A 23,686-nucleotide genomic window follows, 5' to 3' on the forward strand; every position below is an offset into this window, starting at 1 on the left:
GGAAATTAACCCCACAAATCTAGGTTATCTTCTTAATTGAAATATTCCATCCTAGGCAACATATTGAGGTCATCCTATAAAAGCATTTTATAATGCAAAAATACAATTACTCTGGACACTAGGGGGAGAATACCCCAACTGGGGCAACTAGCATAATACAGCAGTAAGGGCAGAGAGGGGTGGGGTGGGGAATGTAAGCTCCAAATGGGGCAACAAACATCAGGGACTTTGCCACCAGATGGCAGTGTTATGCTCTGTTTGCAGTTAATGTAAAAGCCAACCTTTGCTCCTACAATTTGCTTCACGTTTTGGAAAATAAATGTTGGCAAAATGAGACTATTAATCTGGGGCGGGGGTGAGAGATGGGCGATGAGGGGGGTGGTGATAAGGTGTGGTGGGTCAGGGGGGTCCGAGGGGGAGAGAGAGGAGGGAGGGAGGGGGTAGAGAGGAGGGAAGGGGTAGAGAGGAGAGAGGGGGTAGAGAGGAGAGAAGGGGTAGAGAGGAGGGGGGAGGGGGTAGAGAGGAGTGAGGGGGAGGGGGTAGAGAGGAGAGAGGATGCAGAAGAGGGGATAAGGAGGGAGGAGGAGAAGGGTGGGAGTGAGAGCACAGAGGAAAAGGGAGGATGGGAGGGTAGAGTGAAGGGGAAGAAGTGAAGTGCAGGGGGAGTGGGGGAGGGGCTTGGGGAGGTTGGAGAGGGGGAGGGAGCGAGTTAGTGTAAGAGTGTGTATGGAGAGGGGGAGGATAAAGGAGGGAGAAATGGACGAGGGGGGATTGAGGGGGAAAAGGGAGTGACGTGGGGAGGGAAAAAGAGAAAGGGTGTGTGGGGAGAGGAAGGGAGAGTCTCTTTCTGTACCAGATTTGATATTGCCATCATCTCGGCAGATGCCATTCCAGCGGGTGTAAAGCGACACGGATTGACTGTTGTCGGTTTCCTGCTTCGCCTCCTCCTGCTTCTGCCGCATCTTCTCCCAGTTGCGCACCAGAAACACGTGGTGCTTCAGCACAAAGTTCCTGGTGGGAGGGGGTTGGGGAGGAAAGCCCAGGCAGTGAGTCAGAGGTCTAACAATATGCATACATACCCCGAACCCTCAACCTGCCCGCACAGCCTTCAGCCTTCTCAAACATTTACAACGGTTGTTTTGCTTGTGGGTTGCATACAATCTGTGCTGGTTTGGATTTGTGTTGACTTGTGCCTACCTCATTATGACTCTTGGACCATGTTTGCCTGCACTATACTTTCTCTGCAAATGTAACCCGATGACCCTCAGGAATTTTGCACCATAGAAAGCATTCTACCTGGATGCATCACAGCTTGGTGCCCGACACCACAAGAAACTACGAAGAATTGTGGACACAGCTCAGTACTTCACAGAAAACTTCTGAGTCAGCTGTGGGAAAGTTACTGGAAGGTATTCTAAGGGACTGGATATATAAGTATTTGGATAGACATAGGCTGACTAAGGATAGTCAATATGACTTTGTGTATGGTAGGTCGTGTCCAACCAACCTTAGAGTTTTTTGAGAAGGTTACCAGGAAAGTGGACGAAGGCAAGACAGTGGTCTACGTGGACTTTAGTAAAGCATTTGACAAGGTCCATGTGGAAGACTGGGGTCAAGGAGGTTCAGTCACTTGGCATTAAAGATGAGGTACAAGTTGGATTATACATTGGCATTGTGGGAGAAGCCAGAGAGTAGTAGTAGAGGGTTGGCTCTATTCAACCCTTGACTTCAATGTCTAAAGGAAGTTTGGATAATACATGGATAGTAGGGGGAGGTCAATGAGAGTAGGCAGCTTAAATAGTTTTGGCATGGACTAGATGGGCCAAATGGCCTGATTCCATCCTGTACTTCTCTGTGACTCTAAAATAACCTCTTCCATGGTCCACTCTCCTCTCCCATCAGATTCCTTCTTCTTCAGCCCTTTACCTCTTTCACCCATTAACTCCTTACTATCAGCTTCTTACTTCATCCCTCCTTCCCCACCTTCCCCTCTCAGCTAGTCTCACCTATAACCTGACTATTTGTACTCCTTCCTCTCCCCCCACTTTCTTATTCTGGCTTCTGTCCCCTTTCTTTCCAGCCCTGACGAAGGGACTTTTTGTTCCTCTCCATTCATGCTGCCTCGTCTAAGCAGCCAACAGAATCAAAGACTTCACTCACCCCAGATATTCTCTTTTTTCCCCTCTTCCATCGGGAAGAATTTACAAAAGCCTGAAAGCATGTACAACCAGATTCAAGGACAGCTTCTATTCCACTGTTGCCAGATCACTGAACACTCCCCTGTAACAACAATGTGGCCTTTTGACCTCACAATCCAACTCAGGAGGGATGTAGAAGCTTTAGAGAGGGCACTTCAGCAGAACAGCTTCATCAGGATGTTGCCTGAACTGCATTAGCTGTGAGGAGAGGATGGACCAACTTCATTAGTAAGGGGATTCGGTTCAAGAGGCATGAGGTGATGTTGCAGCTCTATAAAGCCCTGATTAGACCACACTTGGGAGTACGTTTCATTATGGGAAGATTGTGGAAGCTTTAGAGAAGGTGCAGAAGAGATATGCTAGGATGCTGCCTGGACAAGAGAGCATGTCTCACGAGGATAGGTTAATCAAGTTAGGGCTTTATTCTTTGGAGAGGAGGAGGATGAGAGATAACTTGATAGAGGTGTATAAGATAATGAGACATAAATAGAGTGGATAGACAGCACCTTTCTCCCAGGGCGGAAAAGGCTAATATAAGGGGGCATAATTTTAAGGTGACCGGAGGAAACTATAAGGTGGATGGCGGAGTTAGTTGTTGTTGTTGTTATTTTTTCACACAGAGCAGTGGGTGTGTGAAACACACTGCCAGAGGTGGGGGCAGAGGCAGATTCATTGGGGACATTTAAAAGACTCTTAAACAGGCACATGGATGAAAGAGAAATGGAGGGCTACACGCGAGGTAAGGAACAGATTGATCTTGGAGTCGGTTAAAAGGTTAGCATATCATTGTGGGCTGAAGAGCCTGACTGCTCTATGTTCTAAACTCTGGGTCTACGTGAAGGCTATGCAAATAACAGCTTTTGGGGAAATAACCATGGATGGTCGGGATTGAGAGCCAGCATAGACAATGCACTTAAACCTGTGATATGGTACACCGCTGGTGGGGCTAATACAATGTTCTCATTGCAGAACCCATTTTGTCATGTCACAATAATGATGACCAACTCAGGATCCTCAATTCTGAACACGTCAGTCACCGAGCGTTGGGAAAGGGGTGCAAACTCAAGGAGGAAGTGCTACTTTCGAATCAAAATGCGTACAGCAGTCAAAGCAGGCAGAATTAATAAAGAGAATAGCTACTCTTGCACTGAATATTATACATGTACACTTAAATAAATATGTGCATGTTTATTTAAGCTTGAATGAAGTCCCCACAGGACAGGATTAATTTGTAATAATACCACAAGAATTCAGCTATATATAAAAATGCACACACACCCAAGTCTCTCTCTGCTTTTGGCAATGTTTCTTTCACTTTATCCCCTTGTTACTTCCTTCTGGTGCCGACTCCAGATTGAAAGACCAAACTCGCCAGCAGTTCTTGTTACTGTCTCTCACCTCAGGGACTGACAACTCTTTGCCTCCCACAACAGCTAAACTCACATCTGCCTGCTGAAAATGGCTTGCATTCACGTGGCACCTTTCGTTTTGTAGACAATGAGGTTCTTGAGAAGTGTAACCACTAGTCATGTAACTATAAAGTGCAGAAAAAGGCCCTTTGGCCCATCTTGTCTGTGCTGATGAAGTTGGCTACCTGAGCTATGCATGAAATGTCATCTTCTACCTTCCTTTCCAAGTCATTGCCTACTAAGACATACAAGTTAGGGCCCAAAACGTCAACTGTTAATCAATTTTCATAGGTGCCTGACCTGCTGAGTCCCGCCAGCATTTTGTGCGTGTTACCTGAGCTAGTCCCAGTTGCCTGGCTTGAACTCGTATCTCTCTAAACCTTTCCTGTCCATGTCACTGTCAAATGCCTTCAAAATTAACATAATTAAGGATTAGATGATAACTATCAACATTATTTTCGTAAGTACATCAAAACATACATTGAAATGCACCATTTGCTTCAACGAACAACACAGTCCAGGATGTGCAGCCTGCAAATGTCACCATGCCTCTGGCACCAATGTAGCATGCCAACAACTTACTAACCCTAACCTGCATGTCTCTGTACTGTGGAGCACCCAGTGGAAGCCCACATGGTCACGGGGAGAACGTACAAACTCCTTACAGACAGCAGTGGGAATTGAATCCTATCTTCCTCAGAAATCATGCTAAAGATTAACTTTATTTGTCAAGTGTGCATTGAAACATACAGTTACACACCTTGTTTGCATCAACAACCAATACCAGTACAAGGATGTATAAATAGTCACCCCATTAATGCTCAATGTTCCCTTGCTGCTCTCTCTTGCAGCAATTCATCACCAGTTGCTGTTTTTTCCAGATTTCCTGTGGCTCTGTGTAAAGCACTTCATTCATTTGATCTCACCTCCCGTGATTTTACTTCATTGCAGGAATATAGATCCATGAGGTATAGAAAGCTGCTGTAGATACACAGACCCACCAGTAAAGGGTTAAGGTTTCGGGTGAATACACAGCCAGCGTGGGGTCAGTAACCCAAGCCCTCCTCATCTGGTGATGGGATTGTGCTGGATCCCACCACTGTCAGCTGTTGTTGAAGATCGTGGCCAAAGGGATGTGAGTTAATGAGGGGCCTCAGTGAGAGAGGTCAATGGTGAAATTATTTAGTGCTGACTGTTTGGGCAGCTGCTGCTTTGCTGGGGCAGGAGTCCAGGTCCTCAGCGGGTCCCGGCCAGTGCTAGTGCTGAGCTGCAGCTGAAGCCTGGCAGCACGGTGGGGCTCTGAAGTGACCAAGGGCATTTGGGCACTCCATCAGCACTGCTGCTGGCAAGCTGCTTGGCAGTGCGCCCGTCTGGCAAGGTTTGCCTTCATGAGACGTGAGTAGAATTTCCTACCAGGGCCAGGCATGGTAGTGAGGCTGCCAGCGATCACCGATAGATGTTGCACTTAAAGTGCACGTGGATCGGTAAGGGTCTTGATTTATTAAAGGCGTCAAAGGTTATGGTAAGAAGTCAGGAGAATGAGGTTGAGAGGGAAAACAGATCAGCCATGATCAAATGGTAACTCTGCCATGGACAATCCCAAGGACAACTGTGAAAGGAGGGTTGGACTTGGGGCTAGCAACCCCATCCTGTAAAAACCCAGTGCTACAGAATTGCCAAAAGAACCTCTCAAGACTTCATCTCCGGGAGAGGAAGATGATGGGGTAAACCTTTGAAAACTTAAAAGACTGGCCTAGGACAGAGGACTCTGGTGAACTACGCCCCAGTAGGGGTGATGGGCTTAAGAAGAGGAAGATGATCAAATGGTGGAGTACAGTCCATGGGCCAGATGGCCCTACTTTTGCTCCTATGCCTTACGGTCTGATGTACTTATGGTCGCAACGTACGTAGATCTGTAAAACCAGCTTGTGAGACGTTGGTGCTGGACAGTGGGCCTACCTTTCTCTGTTGGACATAGGCTTCATCTGGTGTGGCTGGTTCAGCTTAGCAGGGTTGCCGACACTCTCGCTCGGTTCTTCTGACACGTGCCCCCTCTGTAAAGCAACCGGATAAATCTCCTGAGTGACAGCAGCAGCAGATGTGTGCCTTCTTGACTGACACAACCATGCAACTCCTGTGGGACAGCAGTTGGTGTAGGGCCTATCTGGAGCAAGCTAAGGAACGTCCAGGGTCTCACCCCGGTCTGCGTTTGCTTCCCTGATCTCTGGTCTCAATTGCGAGAGGAAACAGAAGTGGACTTGCCTGTGACACACCTGGCTGGGCTCAAGTGCCATGGAGAGAGTTAGCCCACTTGGAAAGGGGAGAACAAAGTGGAGTGGGGATCTCAGGAGATTAACTCCCAGCAGCCAATGAAGACAATGGAGGACATGCCCTCTTCCCATTGCTACAATCAGGGAGGTACAGGAGCCTGAAGACACACACTCAATGTTTTAGTAACAGTTTCTTCCCCTGCGCCACCAGATTTCTGAATGATCCATGAACCCATGAACACTACCTTGCTTTTCCTCTCCTGCATTACATTCTTTATTGTAACTGATAGTAATTTGTTATGCCTACACTGTACTGCCGTCACGAAACAATGCATTTCATATCTAACATCAGTGATGATAAACCCAATTCTGATTCTGGAACCCAGGACTGTTGGTGGCCACACCTCTAGAATAAGGAGACCTTACTCTTTACCAAATTTAGGGAAGGTTTCAGATTAGGGTTAGAACCAAGTGGCAACCTTTAACTTCTACTGGATGAGCAGTGCACCCACTCCATTTGTGGGAGGGAGCCTGCATTCCACCTGCTTTCTGAACAAAGGCCACATTCAGTTTGCCCCACTGTTCCAGGCCAGTGTGACTGGGATTGTTCTCAGCTGCCAAACCATTTGGAGTGCAGAGTTGCTCATCAGTTCCTTCCCTCAGCCAGCAGAAGGTACCCACCCTCTTCTTTAACCGGTGCTTTGACTTCCTCTTCTCCTTCAACCTGCCTGGTTTCTTCTGTCCATTCGCCTGCTGGCCGTGCTTGTTCAGTTGCCCATTCATCCTCTGGCTCCGGCCACCAATGATGCCCCGGCACTTCTCCGCCCCGCACTTGCACAGTTGCTGCAACACAAACCAGGGGTTACGGGAGCAGGTGTGAGCGAGCCCAGCTGGGAGACTGATCTTGCCCGACTTTGCTTCAGACACCTGCTGCTGTAGAATGTCACAGCGGAAGAAATGTGGATGGAGTGGCTCGTGCTTTCCCTGATGCTTCCCAACCTGGCAAATCCAAGGACCTGCTTGACAGCATGACTATGGGAAATATTAGGGAGAATGGCTGACGGCTGACTGCTGGTTCAGGGCATTTCACTGGCTGATATGGGATCTCTGGTCTATTTCAATCTGCAGTCCCAGAAGCAACCACACTCAGGGCAAGGGCAGCACACTAGTTGAAGTTAGTGTTAAACTCCGTGAACTATTTATTAATTTTATTTAGAGATACAGCGCAGAATAGGCCTTTCAGCCACGCTGTTCAGCTGCCCCCAAACTTAACCATGGGACAACTTACAATGACTAATTAACCTACATCTTTGGACTGTGGGAGGAAACCAGAGCACTTAGAGAAAACATGCATTCCACGGGGAGGACATACAGAGGTTGTGGGACTGAACTCCGAAGTGCGACGCCCCAAGCTGGAATAGTGTCCATGCTAACTGCTATGCTACCGCGGTGCCCAGTCTGTGAATGGATAATACGGTAACTGAATGAAGCCTGTGAATAGATATTGTGTTAACAGAATAATGAAAATGTGGGCTGAATGCTCTATATCTTAGAATTATTTTGTAAGTAAACTGTACTTTGAAATGTGTTAAATGGTTGGACCCAGAGTGAAGGGCCCCCTAACACTGACTGACCTGATACACACTCTCAAGGCAGGCAGTTAGACATGCTATGGTTTTGATAGAGAAAATCACCCTCTAACACTGTATCCCAGAGCTGGGGGTTAGATATGACAAGGTTTTGATAGAGTAAACCTCCCTCTAACACTGTACCTAGGGTGAGTCGGGGGAGGTTAGAGATGGTATGGTTTGATAAGAGTAAATGCCCCTTTAATACTGTCCTGTCACATACTCTCTGGACAGGGACAGCACAAGCAAGATGGAGAGTAAAGCTTCTTCTGATGCTGTCTTGTTACTCCTTCAGGGTAGAAAGAGAATACATGTCAGATTGAGAGAGAAGAGTTTCTTCTGATGCCATCCTGTTACACACTCTAGGATAGAGAATGTACACATAAGAGAGAGAGTAGAGATAGACAGCACATGTCAGATAGAGAGAGCAGAGCTCAATGTAACGCAATAATGTCTAATACAAAATGGTTTAGACAGAGTAAAGATCCTCAATCTTCCAAGTTTCTGCACCACCAGGATTGAGATGAATATCAGTGCCCTGCATTGAGCTGTGTTCCGATATCGGTCAGAAATAAAGATGTCCACATTACCTGCTTTTCCAGGTTGAATGCATGGAAGTTGTAGTCGTAGGTGAGTTCGGTGCCAGCATTCACATCTTTCAGTGCAAACAGACCGATCCTGTAAACTCCATTGACAGACCTGCAAAGGAAAAGTGTGTGGTGGGGCAGGGGTGCAGAACAAAGTGAGATCGTGAATGAGTTAAAATGTTCCCCCCAGCCACGAAACCATTAGATCTTGGGGAGCTGTGTTGCAAAGGTCACTGTGTACTTGACAAACACGGCAGTCTGCTGCAGCACAGTCTGAGCTAAGATACACAAAATATGGCCCTGAGAGTAAAAGAAAATCAGTAAAAAGTGAACAACCCATGGAGATCATCAGACCATTAGACACAGATTTAGGCCGTTCAGTCCACTGATTATGCTGCCATTCCATCATGGCTGATTTTTATCTCTTTCAACCCTATTCTCCTGCCTTCTTCCCCTAACCTCTGATACCTTGTCTGACCAAGACTTCATCAACCTCTGCTTTAAATGTAGTCAATGACTTGACCTCAACAGCCATCTGTGGCAATGAATTTCACAGATTCGCTAATCTCTGGCTAAAGAAATTCCTCTCAATCTTTGTTCTAAATGAATGTCCCTCTATACTGAGGCTGTGGCCTCTGGTCGTAGCTTCCCCCACTATAGGGAGCATCCTCTCCACATCCACTGTATCTAGGCCTTTCAATATTTGATAGGTTTCAATGAGATCTACACCTCTCATTCTTTTAAACTCCAGTGAGTACGGTCAGACCAATGGCTTATAAAGCTTCAGCATTACATCCTGAGATGTTGGGGAGAACAGAGGATCATGTGGGACTGCCCTGCAACCATCAGCCTGAGGAGAGCTGCCTTTTCTAAATTCCAATTTAAGAGATGGTCTCAGTCACGCTGCACAGAACAGGCCCTTTGGCCCAACAAGTCCACTAGACCAAAGTGTACATTTAAGAGAATCCCATTTGCCCCGTCCCATAAACCTTTCCTATCCGTGTACCTGTTCAAATGCCTTTTAAATGTTGTTTTTGTACTTCCCTCTGGCAGCTCATTCCATACACATGCATACACACAGCTCTGGGTGATGAAGTTGCCCCCCCCCACCCCCCCATTGCTTCATCTCATTTCCCCTCTCATTGATGCAACACTGAGTTACCCAAAGGAATGACTGAAGCCCAGTGAGGTTGTCACCAACTGTGGACAACAGCTAGCCTCTATTGCGAGATCTCTGAATCAATGGTGTCGGTTTGAAAAGAAGCCCTGGACCCCACTCTTGTGCATGCAATGCTGAGGGGGTGATGTTTGTTGAAAGGAGCCATTCTTCAGTAAAGGTTCAGGCCAACAGTGTGACAGGGTCAGTATTAAAGATCACACTGCACTGATTGGAAAAGAGTATGTTCTTCACTGCAAAAGTAGAAAACAGTTTGCCTACGAGTTAATTCGATGCTGCTCAAAGTGATACATCATAAAGCATGATTCGTTAACCCAGCCAGATGCAGGAGCCCACTGTGTGCCAGGATGGTGTATCCTCTGATAAAATATTTGGATTGGATTGCCCAGTACAGGCCTTGATCAAGAATTCACCAAGCATTTAAGCCAATAGCAACAGAAAGTCTCCTCTGCTTTTCTGCAGACACCTTTGGCTTGGGACAGGATGGAAAAGTTTGAAATCCTCAACTGGTTTCAGATAGATAATGGTCAAAATGAGTTACTGGGGGTTTTAATATTACATCCAACAATACTTTTCACTCAATACCCAGATCTGTCTTCACTACACCAATGCCTATTCTGTGAGGATTCCACTTTACAATCTCCATTGGATCTGCTCTGATAACTCACTGCATTTAAACCGTCTTCCTTTATCCTTACGAAGCTTCCCCCTACCATAATAGATAGGGCCACAACCTACCTCATCTAATTCTCAGTGGGTCTCTGCTCTTAGTTCCTCTCAACCCAGCTAGAGTTCTTTGCCCAGAATTATTTTATTTTTTATTCAGAGATACAGCATGGTAACAGGGCCTTCAGGCCCAATAAGCCCGTGCTGCCCAATTATTCTACTAACCCATACTGCTTTGGAATGTGGGAGGAAACGCACAGTTGCAGGAAGAATGTACAAACTCCTTACAGACAAGAACAGAATTGAACTGAGGCCGCTGGAGCTGTAATAGCATTACGCTAACCACCACACTACTGTGCTGCCCCAAAATCTCACCCGTCTCCTTTGGTTCCATATACAGTTGGCCATGCTGATCTTTAAGGGAACTAACTCTTCATTTAAAAAAAATTTTACAGATAAAGCCCATGCCACCCAATTATATCCATGTGATCAATTAACCCACTAAGCCGTACAGGTTTCCCCCACTATCTGAAGGTACAGCGTTCCTATGAAAGGGTTCGTAAGCCAGAATGTCATAAAGTGAATAAGCAATTACTATTTATTAATAGGGGAAAAATTTTTGAGCGTTGCCAGACCCAAAAAATAACCTACAAAATCATGCCAAATAACACATAAAACCTAAAATAACAGTAACATATAGTAAAAGCAGGAATGATACGATAAGAACACAGCCTATATAAAGTAGAAATACGTTTCTGCAGCACTGTCTAGTGCAGCGAAAATCTCACGGAAGTGCTCTCGGCAGAAACACTCTCTCCAGTAACCTTTAAGCTATGAAGCTGCCAAATCATACCAAACAACACATAAAAATACACAGCCGATATAAAGTATAAATAAAGTAGGTACAGTGTAATTTCACTTACTGGAATCGGGAAAGCTCCAATAAATTGCAGTTTCGTCACAGTTAAACACTTGCTTATACCAATAACCACCTGCTGCAATCGGCAATCGCCTCTAATCTGGGCTGACATTTACGTGCCGGGAGGCACCTAATTAATTAGCTAGTTTATTTTGGCTTTTTTCTTAAAGATGTGCTGGGTGCATTCCAGCTACCGCTGCACCACTGCATTCTTCGCGGCAATGTATCGGTCCGCAGCCCGGAGGTTGGGGACCACTGCTTAAACTATGAAGCTGCCCTTGCCTCAGAAACCGATCAAACCACCCATGACTATCTTTAAATTCCACTTTCGCAGCACTTTCATCACCATCGTCCAGTGCTTTCTGTTTCAGCTTATTAAAAAGACTGACTGATTTCTCCTGAAGTATAAGAAAACTTAACAGAACACCACGCTTTGTACACCCATCAATCCACTCAAGAAATAGACTTTCCATTTTATCCATTATTGGATGCCGATTAAGAGAGACCACTTTGCTACGAGCAGAACCAACGTAACATCGGCAGCTTTCAAAATTCTTTCTCTCTGCATATAAATAGTGCGAATGGTGGACGCAGGCAAGTTCAACATGCGGACAATATCCTTATTTCGTTCACCACGATCGAAACGCTTAATTATGTCTAGTTTTATGCTAAGTGCAACACCCTTACGAGCTCTTTTAGGCTTTTCCGATACCTTAGAAATCATCTTGCTAACGGATGAACAAAATAAATCGAGATAAAGCACGTGTTTAAGCAATGCCGGCTAGAATGCAGTTCCGGGGAGCTTGGCTGTTTGGGCGTGCGCTGCCTTATTTCGTAACAGTGAAACACCTTCTATTAACGGAAACAGGTAACTAATGTAGGTCTTCCGTAACAGCGAGGTGTCGTAAAGCGAACTTCCGGAAAATGACGGCCACCTGTATTTCTGTGGACTGTGAAACCACAGCTCCCAGAGGAAACCCACTTGATCATGGGGAGAACATACAAACTCTTTATGGACAGTGATGGGAATTGAATCCGGGGTCACTGGTGCTATAATAGTGTTACGCTAACCTCTAAGCTATTGTGTTGCTTCAATCTCCCACATCCAGTGGGTCATTTTCCACAACCTCAGTCACCTCCAATAAGAACTTACTACATACACGTTTGCTTCCTGTTCAGACTTCAAAGGGACTGTTTTCTCTCTGTCCACCAACAGAAGTCTACTCGAGCCTCCTTACTGTACATCACCTTCTCCTTTACCCCTTCTCTCCTCTTCAAGCAAGGGTGAGGAATTGCTTTCAATTTTGTGTATTGCATTTGTTGGTGAGAATATGGTCTTATATCAGAGACACCAAATACAGATTAGGTGTATTTGGAACACTTATGTCCAGTCCATAAAGGTGACCCAGCTTCCAGTCACCTATAGTTTGAGTTCTTTGTCTCAGTCCACTCTGATCTGTCTCCAGCTTTGTACAGTGCTCTAACAATTGCAATGCAAGCTATAGTGTCTCTTCTCTTTTTTCTGGGAATATTATTTCAGGACTTGACATTGAATTTATTTCATTCAATCCCTTTTCATCACTGCAACTCTCTCCCTACACGGCTTACGTTCCCGTTTCAGTTTGTTCCATTTTACCTCTTAATCCTGGAATGCTAATTTTTAAAGTAATCGACAACTTAGGTTGGCAGCCCATCACAGACATTCCTACTGTTTGAATCATACCCTGCCTGAGAACACTTGAAGTACCCCCCCCGCCCCAACACTCTGAGCTCTGATGAGATGTCTCACACCCAAAATGTTGACTCTTACCTCTCTTGCCACTGATACCAACTGACCTGCTGGTCTTGTTTTAGGACCCAACGATTCAGGAATAACTCCTTTCCCTCTGTCATCAGATTGACCACGAACTCATAAACTATTTTGCTCTCTTTTTGCACTATTTATTTATTTTTAGTTTTCTGATTGGAACTTAAGAGTTTTTTTTATTATTGCACTATACTGCTGCAAAACAACAAATATTTTGATATATGTCAGTGAAAATAAACCTGATTCTAATTTGATTTCAATTCCTGATATACCAGGGACGTTTGTGATGAGAAGCTAATCAGTCACAAAGAACGTAAAACAGTACAGCACAGTGGGGGCCCCGTGGCCCACAATGTTGTGCCGAATCTTAAACCTACTCCAAGATCAATCTAGGCATTCACTCTCACATAGCCCTCTAGTTTTCTTTCTTTTATGTGCTATGTAGGGATACAGCACAAAAAGACAGGCCTTTTGACCCACTGAGTCCATGCCTACCATCCATCTTTTGCGTCTTATGAAGTATTTCCTATTTGGCCCAGGATTCTGTCAGTACTTCATGCAATCCGGTTAATCTTTTCAGAAATTTTACCTAATTGCTAGACAGCAGCTAACAGGCTGCTGGTGATGTTGTACTGCCCAAGAACAATATATACCGCCCACAGTAGATGTAATCCCTTTTCTCTCTTACCATTTCTGCATTTCACAGTTGGGGCTGCAGCTGTGGTTTATGAAGCGAGCCTCGTTGCCCATGCGATAGCTGTCGATCACCATCCCGCTGTCTAGGTTCAGGCAGTAGTGGTCATTGTGGTTCTGATATTGTTCTATCATCCGATTCCTGGAGGGGAATACAAGAAACATTATGGCCTCTGCTTGTCTCTGTGCGTGCAAAGTTGTGTCTGCATTGCAAGACTCAGGGTAGAAACTGAGTTTATGGCACTATGGACAAGTACATCTATGCACAGACATTCAATTAAAAACTTATTGCAGCAGCATCATAGTCATACAGAATTAGACATAACATTCACAAGAAAGACAAAAAAATTAAACATACTTTTCACAAGAGTGTACCTCCATATTCTCATAGGCTTTTCCCAGACTAAAATGATATCAGCTTTACGCTTTACTCTGTATTCCCCTTGACAATAGTGAAGAACAAAAACAAAATGTCCACTGTAGTGCAAAGTGATCATATTGTTGCTGTACTGAGGCAGTGACCAGAGTTGTGCAAGTTAGTTCAAGAACAAAATGGTTGAAGGGAAGTAGCTGTGTCTTTTGCACATTGGTTGCTTGGTATGGTCCTTCATTAACTATTTCTTGGATTTACTATGTACGCCTGCAAGAAAATGAAGGGTTGTGTGGTGGCTCCTCTCACTGCTGCTATCTGGAAGGAGGAGTAGGAGCCTCAGGACCCACACCACTGGATTCAGGAACAGTTATTACTCCTCTACCATCAGGCTCTTGAACCAAAGGGGATAACTTCACTCAACTTCACTTGCCTCATGACTGAAAAGTTCCTACAATCTATGGACTTACTTTCAAAAGTATTCATCTCATGTTCTTGATAGTTTATGTATTAATATAATTGATTTCTTTTTGTATTTGCACTATTTGTTGTCTTTTGCACACTGGTTGAAGCCCAAATTGGTGCGGTCTTACACTGATTCCATTATGGATTTATTAAGTATGCCTACAAGAAAATTAACCTCAGGGTTGTAATATGGTGACATATATGTACTTTGATAATAAATTTACTTTGAACTTTGTTCCTGAACCAGGTGGTGTAGGACTTCTGTACCTCCTGCCTGAAGGGAGCTGTGAGAAGGTGGCATGGCCTGGATGCTCGGGATCTTCAGAATCAAGTTTAATGTCACCGATGAATGTTGTTAAATTATGTTAGCTTATGGCAGCAGTACAGTGCAATATAGACAAAAAATAACGAGTTACAGTAAGAATATAAAAAAAGGTGCAAAATGAGAGCAATATAGCGAGGGAGGTAGTGACACGGTCTGTTCAGAAATCTGATGGCAGAGGGGAAGGGGCTGCTGTTAAAATGTTGAGTGTGCGTCATCAGGCTCTTGAACCTCCTCCCTCATGGTAACAACGAGAAGAGGACATGTTCCGGACAGTAAAGATGTCTTTGATGATCAGTGTTGCCTTCTTGAGGCAATGGTTCCTGCAGACACCGTCAATGGTGGGGAGAACTCATCTATGGTGGTTAGGCAGCATCAGTGGGAAGGAATAAAGAGTTGACATTTTGGGCTGAGACCTCTTCATCAAGACTATTTCTTTTGTAGATGCTGCCTGACCTGCTGAGTTCTTTCAGCATTTTGTGTGTTACTCAGGATTTCCAGTATCCGCAGAATCTCGTGTTTATGATGGTGGGTAGGGTTGTGTCCGAGATGCACTGGACTGAGTCCACTATTCTCTGTAGATGAATTAAGCTCCTGTGCATTTGAAATACCATACCAGATCATAGTCAGGTGTACAGTTCTGAGAGACAGACAGAGACAGGCAGAGAGAGAGAGAGAGAGGATGAGGGAGAGAGAGAGGGAGGGGGAGGGGGAGGGAGAGGTGGATGCATTGTCAGAGGCACTGGCTTGCACACAGGGCATTGAAGAACAACAGGAACAGGAGTTGGTCACTGCCCCTCTGATCTAAATCTTGCTCTCAGTACCTTCAAAGAAGTCCTGTTATTTTCTGGTCATTAAAATCCCTGTCAATATTTCTTTTGAATAACTGCCTCCACATTTGATGAGGCACTGAATTCTAAAGATGCATAACCTTTGGAAAATAAATTCCTCCTTACTGTCATCTAAAATGGTGAAACTTTTCAAAGTTCAAAGTATATTTATAATCAAAGTACATATATGTCACCATATACAACTCTGAGATTCATTTCCCTGTGGGCAATCACAGTAAATACAAGAAACACAATAGAATCAATGAAAGTTCACATCCATCAGTGCCAACAACAACTAATGTGCATTAAAAACTCAACAAATGGTGCAAGTATAAAAAGAAAGAGAAAAAAATTACTACTACTCATAATAACAAAAACAGTAATAATAATAATAATATTCACATCCTGTCTGGCCTTCTTCCCACAAATTATATTATGACTGTTCTGTTATTACAGATAGGACAATCCATAACAACTGTCCGGATATAATAATACAGGATAAACAAGCAAGTACAACTTATTTAATAGATATAGCCATTCCAAACACACAAAACATACAGAAATCAATGTGAAAAACACCAGAAATATGCTGAATTAAAAGAGGAAATTGAAAGACAATGGAACATGACTAGGGTATTCATTGTCCCAATAGTAATATTCCCAAAGCCACTACACAATAGCATTAAACAATTAGACCTACATAACTGTATTTATGTAAATCTTCAGAAATCAGTGCACTTGGCTATGCCAATATCTCAGGTTTTACTTGCTTGAGCTGAGAAAAAATAATTTAAAAATAAATAAGTGATAAATACTGAGAAGAGCACTTAAAAGTGAGTCCAATTCAGTAGGGCCAGTTTAGTGATGGGGCGAGTGAAGCTGAGTGAAGTTATCCTCTCTGGTTCAAGAGCTTAATGGTTGAGGGGTAATAACTGTTCCTGAACTTGATGGCGTGAGTCCTGAGGTTCTTGTACTTCCTTCCTGATGGCAGCAGTGAGAAGAGAGCATGGCCTGGGTGGTGAGGGTCCCAGGTGATAGATGCTGCTCTCCTGTGACAGCACTTTGTGTAGCTATGCTCAATGGTGGGGACGGTTTTATCTGTGATGGACTAAGCCATATCCATTACTTTTTGTAGACGTTTCCATTCAAAGGCATCGGTGTTTCCAACTTTTCTACTGAAACTGCACTTGTTAGATCTTGATATCCCCACCTCTATGCAGCCACACAGTTAATCAGATCACCTCATTCTTCTAAATGGGAAACTAACCTCTCATCATATGTTAACAGACCTGGTGCAGAGATTGTCCTTAAATTCTGTTAGTTAGTCAATCCTTCTGCATTACAAAACACTGACCTCAACCCCAAGCACTTCTGTGCAGTAAGCTTTAATGTAGCAGCTCACCAATTTCTTCCGAAAATCCAAACACACTGTATCTACAGTCTCCCCTTTACCAATGTGTTTGCTCTTGTTGGATTATAGAGTAAAATTGTTATTTTTTTCATAGTTTAACTTTTCTTAATTTTGCTTATATTTTTAAATAATCACCTGTATGTGTTTAATTGTGGTATATCATTCAGTGAACTCCCTAGCAATTGTAGTATAGCTGTTTCTCTGCTTTTCCAGAAGCTTCTTAACTTTTCAGCAGCAGGTTTTCATGCCTCTTAAATCTGGCTATTTCACAAATGTCTCATCATCTTTCTAGTCTGAGATTTTGTAGAAAATGACTTGTTCTTTCTCCCTTTCTTTGTTCGCTCTTTGCTCTTGCAACAAATACTTAATAAACAGTCAGAAGCAACAAGTTTTAGGCCTCTTTCTTGATTTCCAAAGAACCTCTGGATCACAAAAACATCAGAACACAACACTCCATCCCATTAGAGCCATCGCAAATTTGTCAATCATTCTTTCTTGAAGTCTCCTTTGTAATGGAATCTAGCACTTTCTCGGTGGCAGACCTTAAGTTAACCAGTTTCCTGCTTGGTCTTCCTTTCTTGAATAACAGTGTGCCACTGATGGTTCTTCCAGTCCCTTGGGACCTCTCCCGAGGAAATTTTGCTATATTACAACCAATGGATCCATAATCCTGACAGTAGGTTTCTTTCATACTCTGGCCGGTAGGCTCACAGGACTTGTTGCCCTTCAGTCACAATAATTTGTTGTTTATTCTTCCCTCTGGTGATCATTTATTATTGTCAAAGGCACACATACATAGGGTATAAATGCCATGAAAATTAGCTTTTTGCAGAGCACAGTACGTGACAAGATGAAGACAAACACAGGTAACGTAAACACAAGCAGCTCTGCAGAAATCTTGAGCAACACACACAAAATTCTGGAGGAACTCAGCAGCTCAGGCAGCATCTATGGAGAGCTTAACGTAGACTTCTTAAGAAGGTGCTTCAAGAAGGCGACATAGACAAGGGAGATGCAGTGGATGTTGTATATTTGGATTTTCAGAAGGCCTTTGACAAGGTGCCACACGAGGCTACTTAACAAGATAAGAGCCCATGGAATTACGGGAAAGTTACATACGTGGATAGGGCATTGGCTGATTGGCAGGAAAGAGAGAGTGGGAATAAAGGGATTCTATTCTGGTTGGCTGCTGGTTACCAGTGGTGTTCCACAGGGGTCCGCGTTGGGACCGCTTCTTTTTACGTTGTACATAAACGATTTGGATTATGGAATAGATGGCTTTGTGGCTAAGTTTGCTGATGATACAAAGATAGGTGGAGGGGCCCGTAGTGCTGAGGAAACAGAGAGACTTGGATAGATTGGAAGAATGGGCAAAGAAGTGGCAAATGAAATACAATGTTGGAAAGTGTATGGTTATGCACTTTGGCAGAAGAAATAAATGGGCAGACTATTATTTAAATGGGGAGAGAATTCAAAGCTCTGAGATGCAACGGGACTTGGGAGTCCTCGTGCAGGATACCCTTAAGTCTAACCTCCAGGTTGAGTCGGTGGTGAAGAAGGCGAATGCAATGTTGGCATTCATTTCTAGAAGAATGGAGTATAGGAGCAGGGATGTGATGTTGAGGCTCTATAAGGTGCTGGTAAGACCTCACTTGGAGTACTGTGGGCAGTTTTGGTCTCCTTTTTTAAGAAAGGATGTGCTGACGTTGGAGAGGGTACAGAGAAGATTCACTAGAATGATTCCCGGAATGAGAGGGTTAACATATGAGGAACGTTTGTCCGCTCTTGGACTGTATTCCTTGGAGTTTAGAAGAATGAGGGGGGACCTCATAGAAACGTTTCGAATGTTGAAAGGCATGGACAGAGTGGATGTGGCAAAGTTGTTTCCCATGATGGGGGCGTCTAGTACGAGAGGGCATGACTTAAGGATTGAAGGGTTCCCATTCAGAACAGAGATGCGAAGAGATCTTTTTAGACAGAGAGTAGTGAATCTATGGAATTTGTTGCCACGGACGGCAGTGGAGGCCAAGTCATTGGGTGTATTTAAGGCAGAGATTGATAGGTATCTGAGTAGCCAGGGCATCAAAGGTTATGGTGAGAAGGCGGGGGAGTGGGACTAAATGGGAGAATGGATCAGCTCATGATAAAATGGCGGAGCAGACTCAATGGGCCGAATGGCTGACTTCTGCTCCTTTGTCTTATGGTCTTATAATGTGGCACCCATCAGGAACCTTCACCATCCAGGACATGCCCTCCTTTTAGTACCACTGGAGAGGAGGTACAGGAGCTTGAATACCTACATTCAGTAACTTAGGAACAGTTTCTTCCACTCTGCCATCAGATTTATGAATGGTCCATGAACATTACCAAGTTATTTTCTTCTTTCACATTTATTTATTTTTGTAATTTATAGTAAATATATGTTTTTGCACAACGTCAAATTTCATATTGTCTGCCAGTGATAACAAATCTGATATCTGACTTAAATGAACAGAAATTAACTTCCAAAATAAACATAAACTTGCAGGATTGAGATAGAGGGAATGTTTACGTTGTTCACTTCCCATGAGGTCGTATTATTGTTGCGATCTTTATAGTGTCACTAACAAAGGAAGGAAAATTATCTAGTATCTCTGCAATTTTTCCTCTACTTTTGTCCTCTGAGGGAGTCAGGGTTACTTTCCCTTCTTTACTCCTTTAGTTTTTAAAGAGGATCTTATATCACTTTTATATAATTTGCTAGTTTACGCTTACATTATTACATAAGAAATAGGAGCAGGATTCAAGTCCGCTCACCATTCAATAAGGTCATGGCTGATCTGGCCGTGGACTCAGTTCCAGATTCCTGCCTTAATCTCCATAATCTTCAATTCCCCTACTATGCAAAAACCTATTTATTGAGATAGTCTCTACTGCTTCCCTCGGCAGAGAATTCCACAGATTTGCTGCTCTCTAGGAAAAGCAGTTTCTCCTCATCTGAGTCTAACCTACCAGTGGGAATGGCCTTCTTGCCTCAACCCTACCTATCCCTTTCATAATTTTACCCCTTATTCTGAAATCCAGTGCTTAGTCCCAGACAACTCAATCACGCCTCTCAATCGCTGAGAAAATAAGTTTCCCTTCATCTTTGCCTTACGTGCATTCCCCTGAATCCTGAGGCTATGTCTCCCAGTTTCAGTCTCACTTTAAGGAGTGCACGATATGGTGGAGTGGTTTCTTAGCTCTGCCTTCTCAGCACTGCAAAGGTTTCGTATTTGGTAGGGAAGTACAAAGAGGTTGTAGCTGTGTTGCCTGAGGATGAGAAGCTGCAGGGGGCGACGCCTCATCACATTGACAAAATCTCAGAAAGAGTGCTGGAGTTCTTCTCGTTCACAAGTACAGAGGAGTATGTAAAGATCTGAATGCCAGCAGGCTAAATCAATTAATGGTAGTCCTTTAACATTTCTCACTTGTTTTTGCCAAGTGGATGATGAATGAGGATGTCTGGGGCTTGTACAGCACTGTGCTGCACATCTTAACTGAAATGTAACTGCTCGGCTCCGCAGCCAGGAAGGAGAGGCGCCTTTTCCGACCTCTTGGAAAATGACGACACTGCTGTAGATACAGCAGGAAATTTATGTAGAGCAAACTTGTACAAACCTCATGGTGATAACCATCACATAATTGATTTGTGGGGAACAAGAGGGAATTGGATGGGCACTGAGAATAATGTGGAAAGCTGTGGGGCTAAGAGCAGGGTGTGGGACTAATAGGACTGCTTTACTAGCAGCTGGTATGTATTCCATGGGCTGAATGAACAAGGGAAAGGGTGGCAAACCTTCTTGAGAGCATGCGCCCAAAATGGCAATAATCTTCTAAAACATTCTCTGGTAATTCTGAGCAGAGGTTATCCATTATGTCACGAGTGCCCAAGGTGGCACTTGCAAATGTTTTGCCGATACTCAGCATGCAGTGCTGCCTCTTGATTCTTTAAACTTACCAATGAGAACCCCTTGAAAACTCCTGCCTCTCACCTCAAAAACTTTTACTTGTTTTAGTGATAATTAATAATAATAATTCTGGACTTTTTAGGGATAAGTCCCATTGCTTATTTATGTATATTCATTGTTTTACTATTATTAAAAATATAAGAGACAAATTTAGAAATCCAGTTAAAAATTATGAGTATCTTTTAAAAACTGAAAATTAAATATTAATGGAGACACTTAACTACTTAACAGCATTCATCGGCATTATCCAGTGTTCACTCACGACAGAAAAGAAATATAAGTACAGCAAAGCCAAAGCCAACTGTCCCAACCATTTACTATCCACCAACTGTTGTGGACATCAGATCTGCGAGGATTTCAAAACCTATCATCCAACGACACGTGCCCTCGCAACTGCCTAGCTGGCACCAAATCTAAATGGACATTGAACCAGTGAACACTACTTCACTTTTTAAAGATATATTATTTCTGTTTTTGCACGATTTTAATCTATTCAATATACATATACAGTAATTGATTTACTTATTTGTTTATTTTTTTCTATATTATGTACAGCATTGAACTGCTGCTGCTAAGTTAACAAATTTCATGACACATGCGGGTGATAATAAACCTGATTCTGATTCTGAAATAATCTCACTCCCTCGGGTTGTAAACAGTTATTCACTGCTTCATTTGACAGGAAATATAATTATTATTACGGGTTGGGGGGGGGGCTAAAGATCAAGGGGCGGCTGTATGCTGTGCGTCAACTAAATGTTTACAGGTGCTATCTGTGTGCCTTAAGTTTGCCACCGCTGCCTCATAGCAATTTTGATTGTGAAAATCAGAAAATTACAGAAGGTAGAAATTTGAAATAAAAAATGAAAATGCTGGAAACTGAGGGTCTCTGTCACTCCCTTTGCAGAGATGCCAGCTATAATGTAATGGTGCTTTGGGATAAATATTGGCCCCAAGACACATCTTCTTAGAAAGAAAAGGGGACTGGTGCAATCTGACAGGGAGTGTTCTCCTGGTATGTCATTTCTGGAGTTGCCCCTGCAATGTCCCTCAAGTGCCAGTACAGATTTCTTGCTCAAGTCTCCAATCATCAGCAGGAAGGCCGCTGCCAAAACACTGTCAGCTCTCACCCTCCAGTACTTCACTTCGAGTTATGGCACAGAAACAAACCCTTCAGTCCATCTAGGTCGTGTTGACCTTTCTGCCCATCTAAATGTGTTAGGGACACACTCTTCACTGCCTTCCTATTTAAATGTCCTAACTCTTAAATGGAGTGATTGTATCCGACCTCAGCACCTCCTCTGGCAGGGTTTCCTGATATCATCCACAGTCTGTAAGGAAAAACTTACCTCTCAAATCCCTTTTAAAACCTCTAACTCTGACCTCAAAACCACGAGAAAAAGATTTTGACCATTTATTTTGTAGCTTATTGTCTACCTGCACTTTCTCGGTAGCTCTTGCACTTGATTCTGCATTGTGTTTTTTAAAACTTTGTACTACCTTGATGCTCTCTGTAATGCTTTGATCTGCGTGAACACTGGATCAGAGTATAAAGCACAGCAGCACAGTAACAGGCCCTTTGGCCCTTCTAGTCCAGGATAGAAATGTCTAATACCAGAGGTCATGCATTGAAGGTGAGAGGGGGTAGGCTCAAAGGGGATGTGATGAGTAAGTTTTTCTTTACTTCAGGGAGTGGTGGATGCCTGGACTGACTGCCTGGTATGATGGTAGAGGCAAATACATTAGAGGCTTTTAAGAGACGTTTAGAGAGGCACAAAAATCTGAGGATTGGAGGGATATGTGGCAACGTATACATAGAAGGGATTTGTTTTTGGGTGTTTTTGATTTATTTTTTATCTGCTTTGGCATTACATTGTGGGCCAAAGGACCTGTTCTTGTGCTGTATGGTTCTATGTCCCAAGTTCTAGCTGAGTGGTGACACAACAAAACTTCTCTCACTCTACGTCAGCAAAACCAAAGAGCTGATTATTGAGTACAGGTGGAGGAAACTGGAGATCCATGAGCCAGTCCTCCTCGGGATCCGAAATGGTGAGGGTCAGGAACTTTAAAGTCCTTAGTGTTATCATTTCAGAGGACCTGTCCTGGGCCCAGCATGTAACTGCCATTACAAAGGAGGCACAGCAGTGGCTCTAACTGCTTAGAAATGTGTGCAAATTTGGCAAAACTTTGACAAACTTCTACAGATATGTGGAGGAGAGTATACTGACTGGTTGCATCACAGCCTGGTATGGAAACACCAATACCCTTGAATGGAAATTCTACAGAAGGTAGCGGATAGGGTCCAATCCATCACAGGTAAAGCACTGTCACAATTGAGCACACCTACGTGGAGCGGCATTGCAGGAAAGCAGTATCCATCACTGGCCTTCAAGATTTCCTTGGTACGGATGCCCCAGGCCATGATCTCTTCTCGCTGATGCCATCAGGAAGGAGGTACAGGAGCTTCAGGCCCCACACCACCAGGCTCAGGAACAGTTATGACCCCTCAACCATCAGTCTCTTGAACCAGAGGGATAACTCCAATCACCTCAACAATGAACTGATTCCACAACCTATGGACTCACTTTTAAGGGCTCTACAACTGATGTTCAAAGGTTTCAAAAATACATTTGGTGTCAGAGAAATGTATACAATATACACCCTGAAATGCTTTTTCTTCACAACCATCCATGTAAACAGAAAAGTGCCCCAAAGAATGAATGACAGTTAAATGTTAGAACCCCAAAGTACCCCCAGCTCCCCTCCCTCCCACGCATAAGCAGCAGCAAGCAACGATCCCTCCTCCCCCCACCAGCAAAAAAAAAGCATCGGCACCCACCACCAAGCACTCAAACGTGCAGCAAAGCAACAGCAAAGACACAGACTTGCAGTACCCCGAAGACTACTCGTTCACCCGGTATCTCACATACTACAGGCTTGCCCTC

The 23,686-nt window shown here is 43.8% G+C and overlaps 1 protein-coding gene across 3 annotated transcripts in view; it reads right to left on the bottom strand.

Annotated features, from left to right (window-relative positions):
• Positions 1 to 23,686, bottom strand: part of ash1l (ash1 (absent, small, or homeotic)-like (Drosophila)) — a 407,803-nt gene that overhangs the window by 42,636 nt on the left and 341,481 nt on the right. For all 3 annotated transcript variants that reach the window (XM_063041849.1, XM_063041850.1, XM_063041848.1), the window contains 5 exons: positions 13,350 to 13,496; positions 8,096 to 8,204; positions 6,559 to 6,720; positions 5,567 to 5,661; positions 854 to 1,011 (listed from right to left, as the gene is read on the bottom strand). In XM_063041849.1, the coding sequence (XP_062897919.1) occupies positions 854 to 1,011; positions 5,567 to 5,661; positions 6,559 to 6,720; positions 8,096 to 8,204; positions 13,350 to 13,496 (671 nt within the window). The remainder of the gene's footprint in view (positions 1 to 853; positions 1,012 to 5,566; positions 5,662 to 6,558; positions 6,721 to 8,095; positions 8,205 to 13,349; positions 13,497 to 23,686) is intronic.

Source organism: Mobula hypostoma, chromosome 2 (assembly GCF_963921235.1).
Source record: "Mobula hypostoma chromosome 2, sMobHyp1.1, whole genome shotgun sequence".
NCBI classification, from domain to species: domain Eukaryota; kingdom Metazoa; phylum Chordata; class Chondrichthyes; order Myliobatiformes; family Myliobatidae; genus Mobula; species Mobula hypostoma.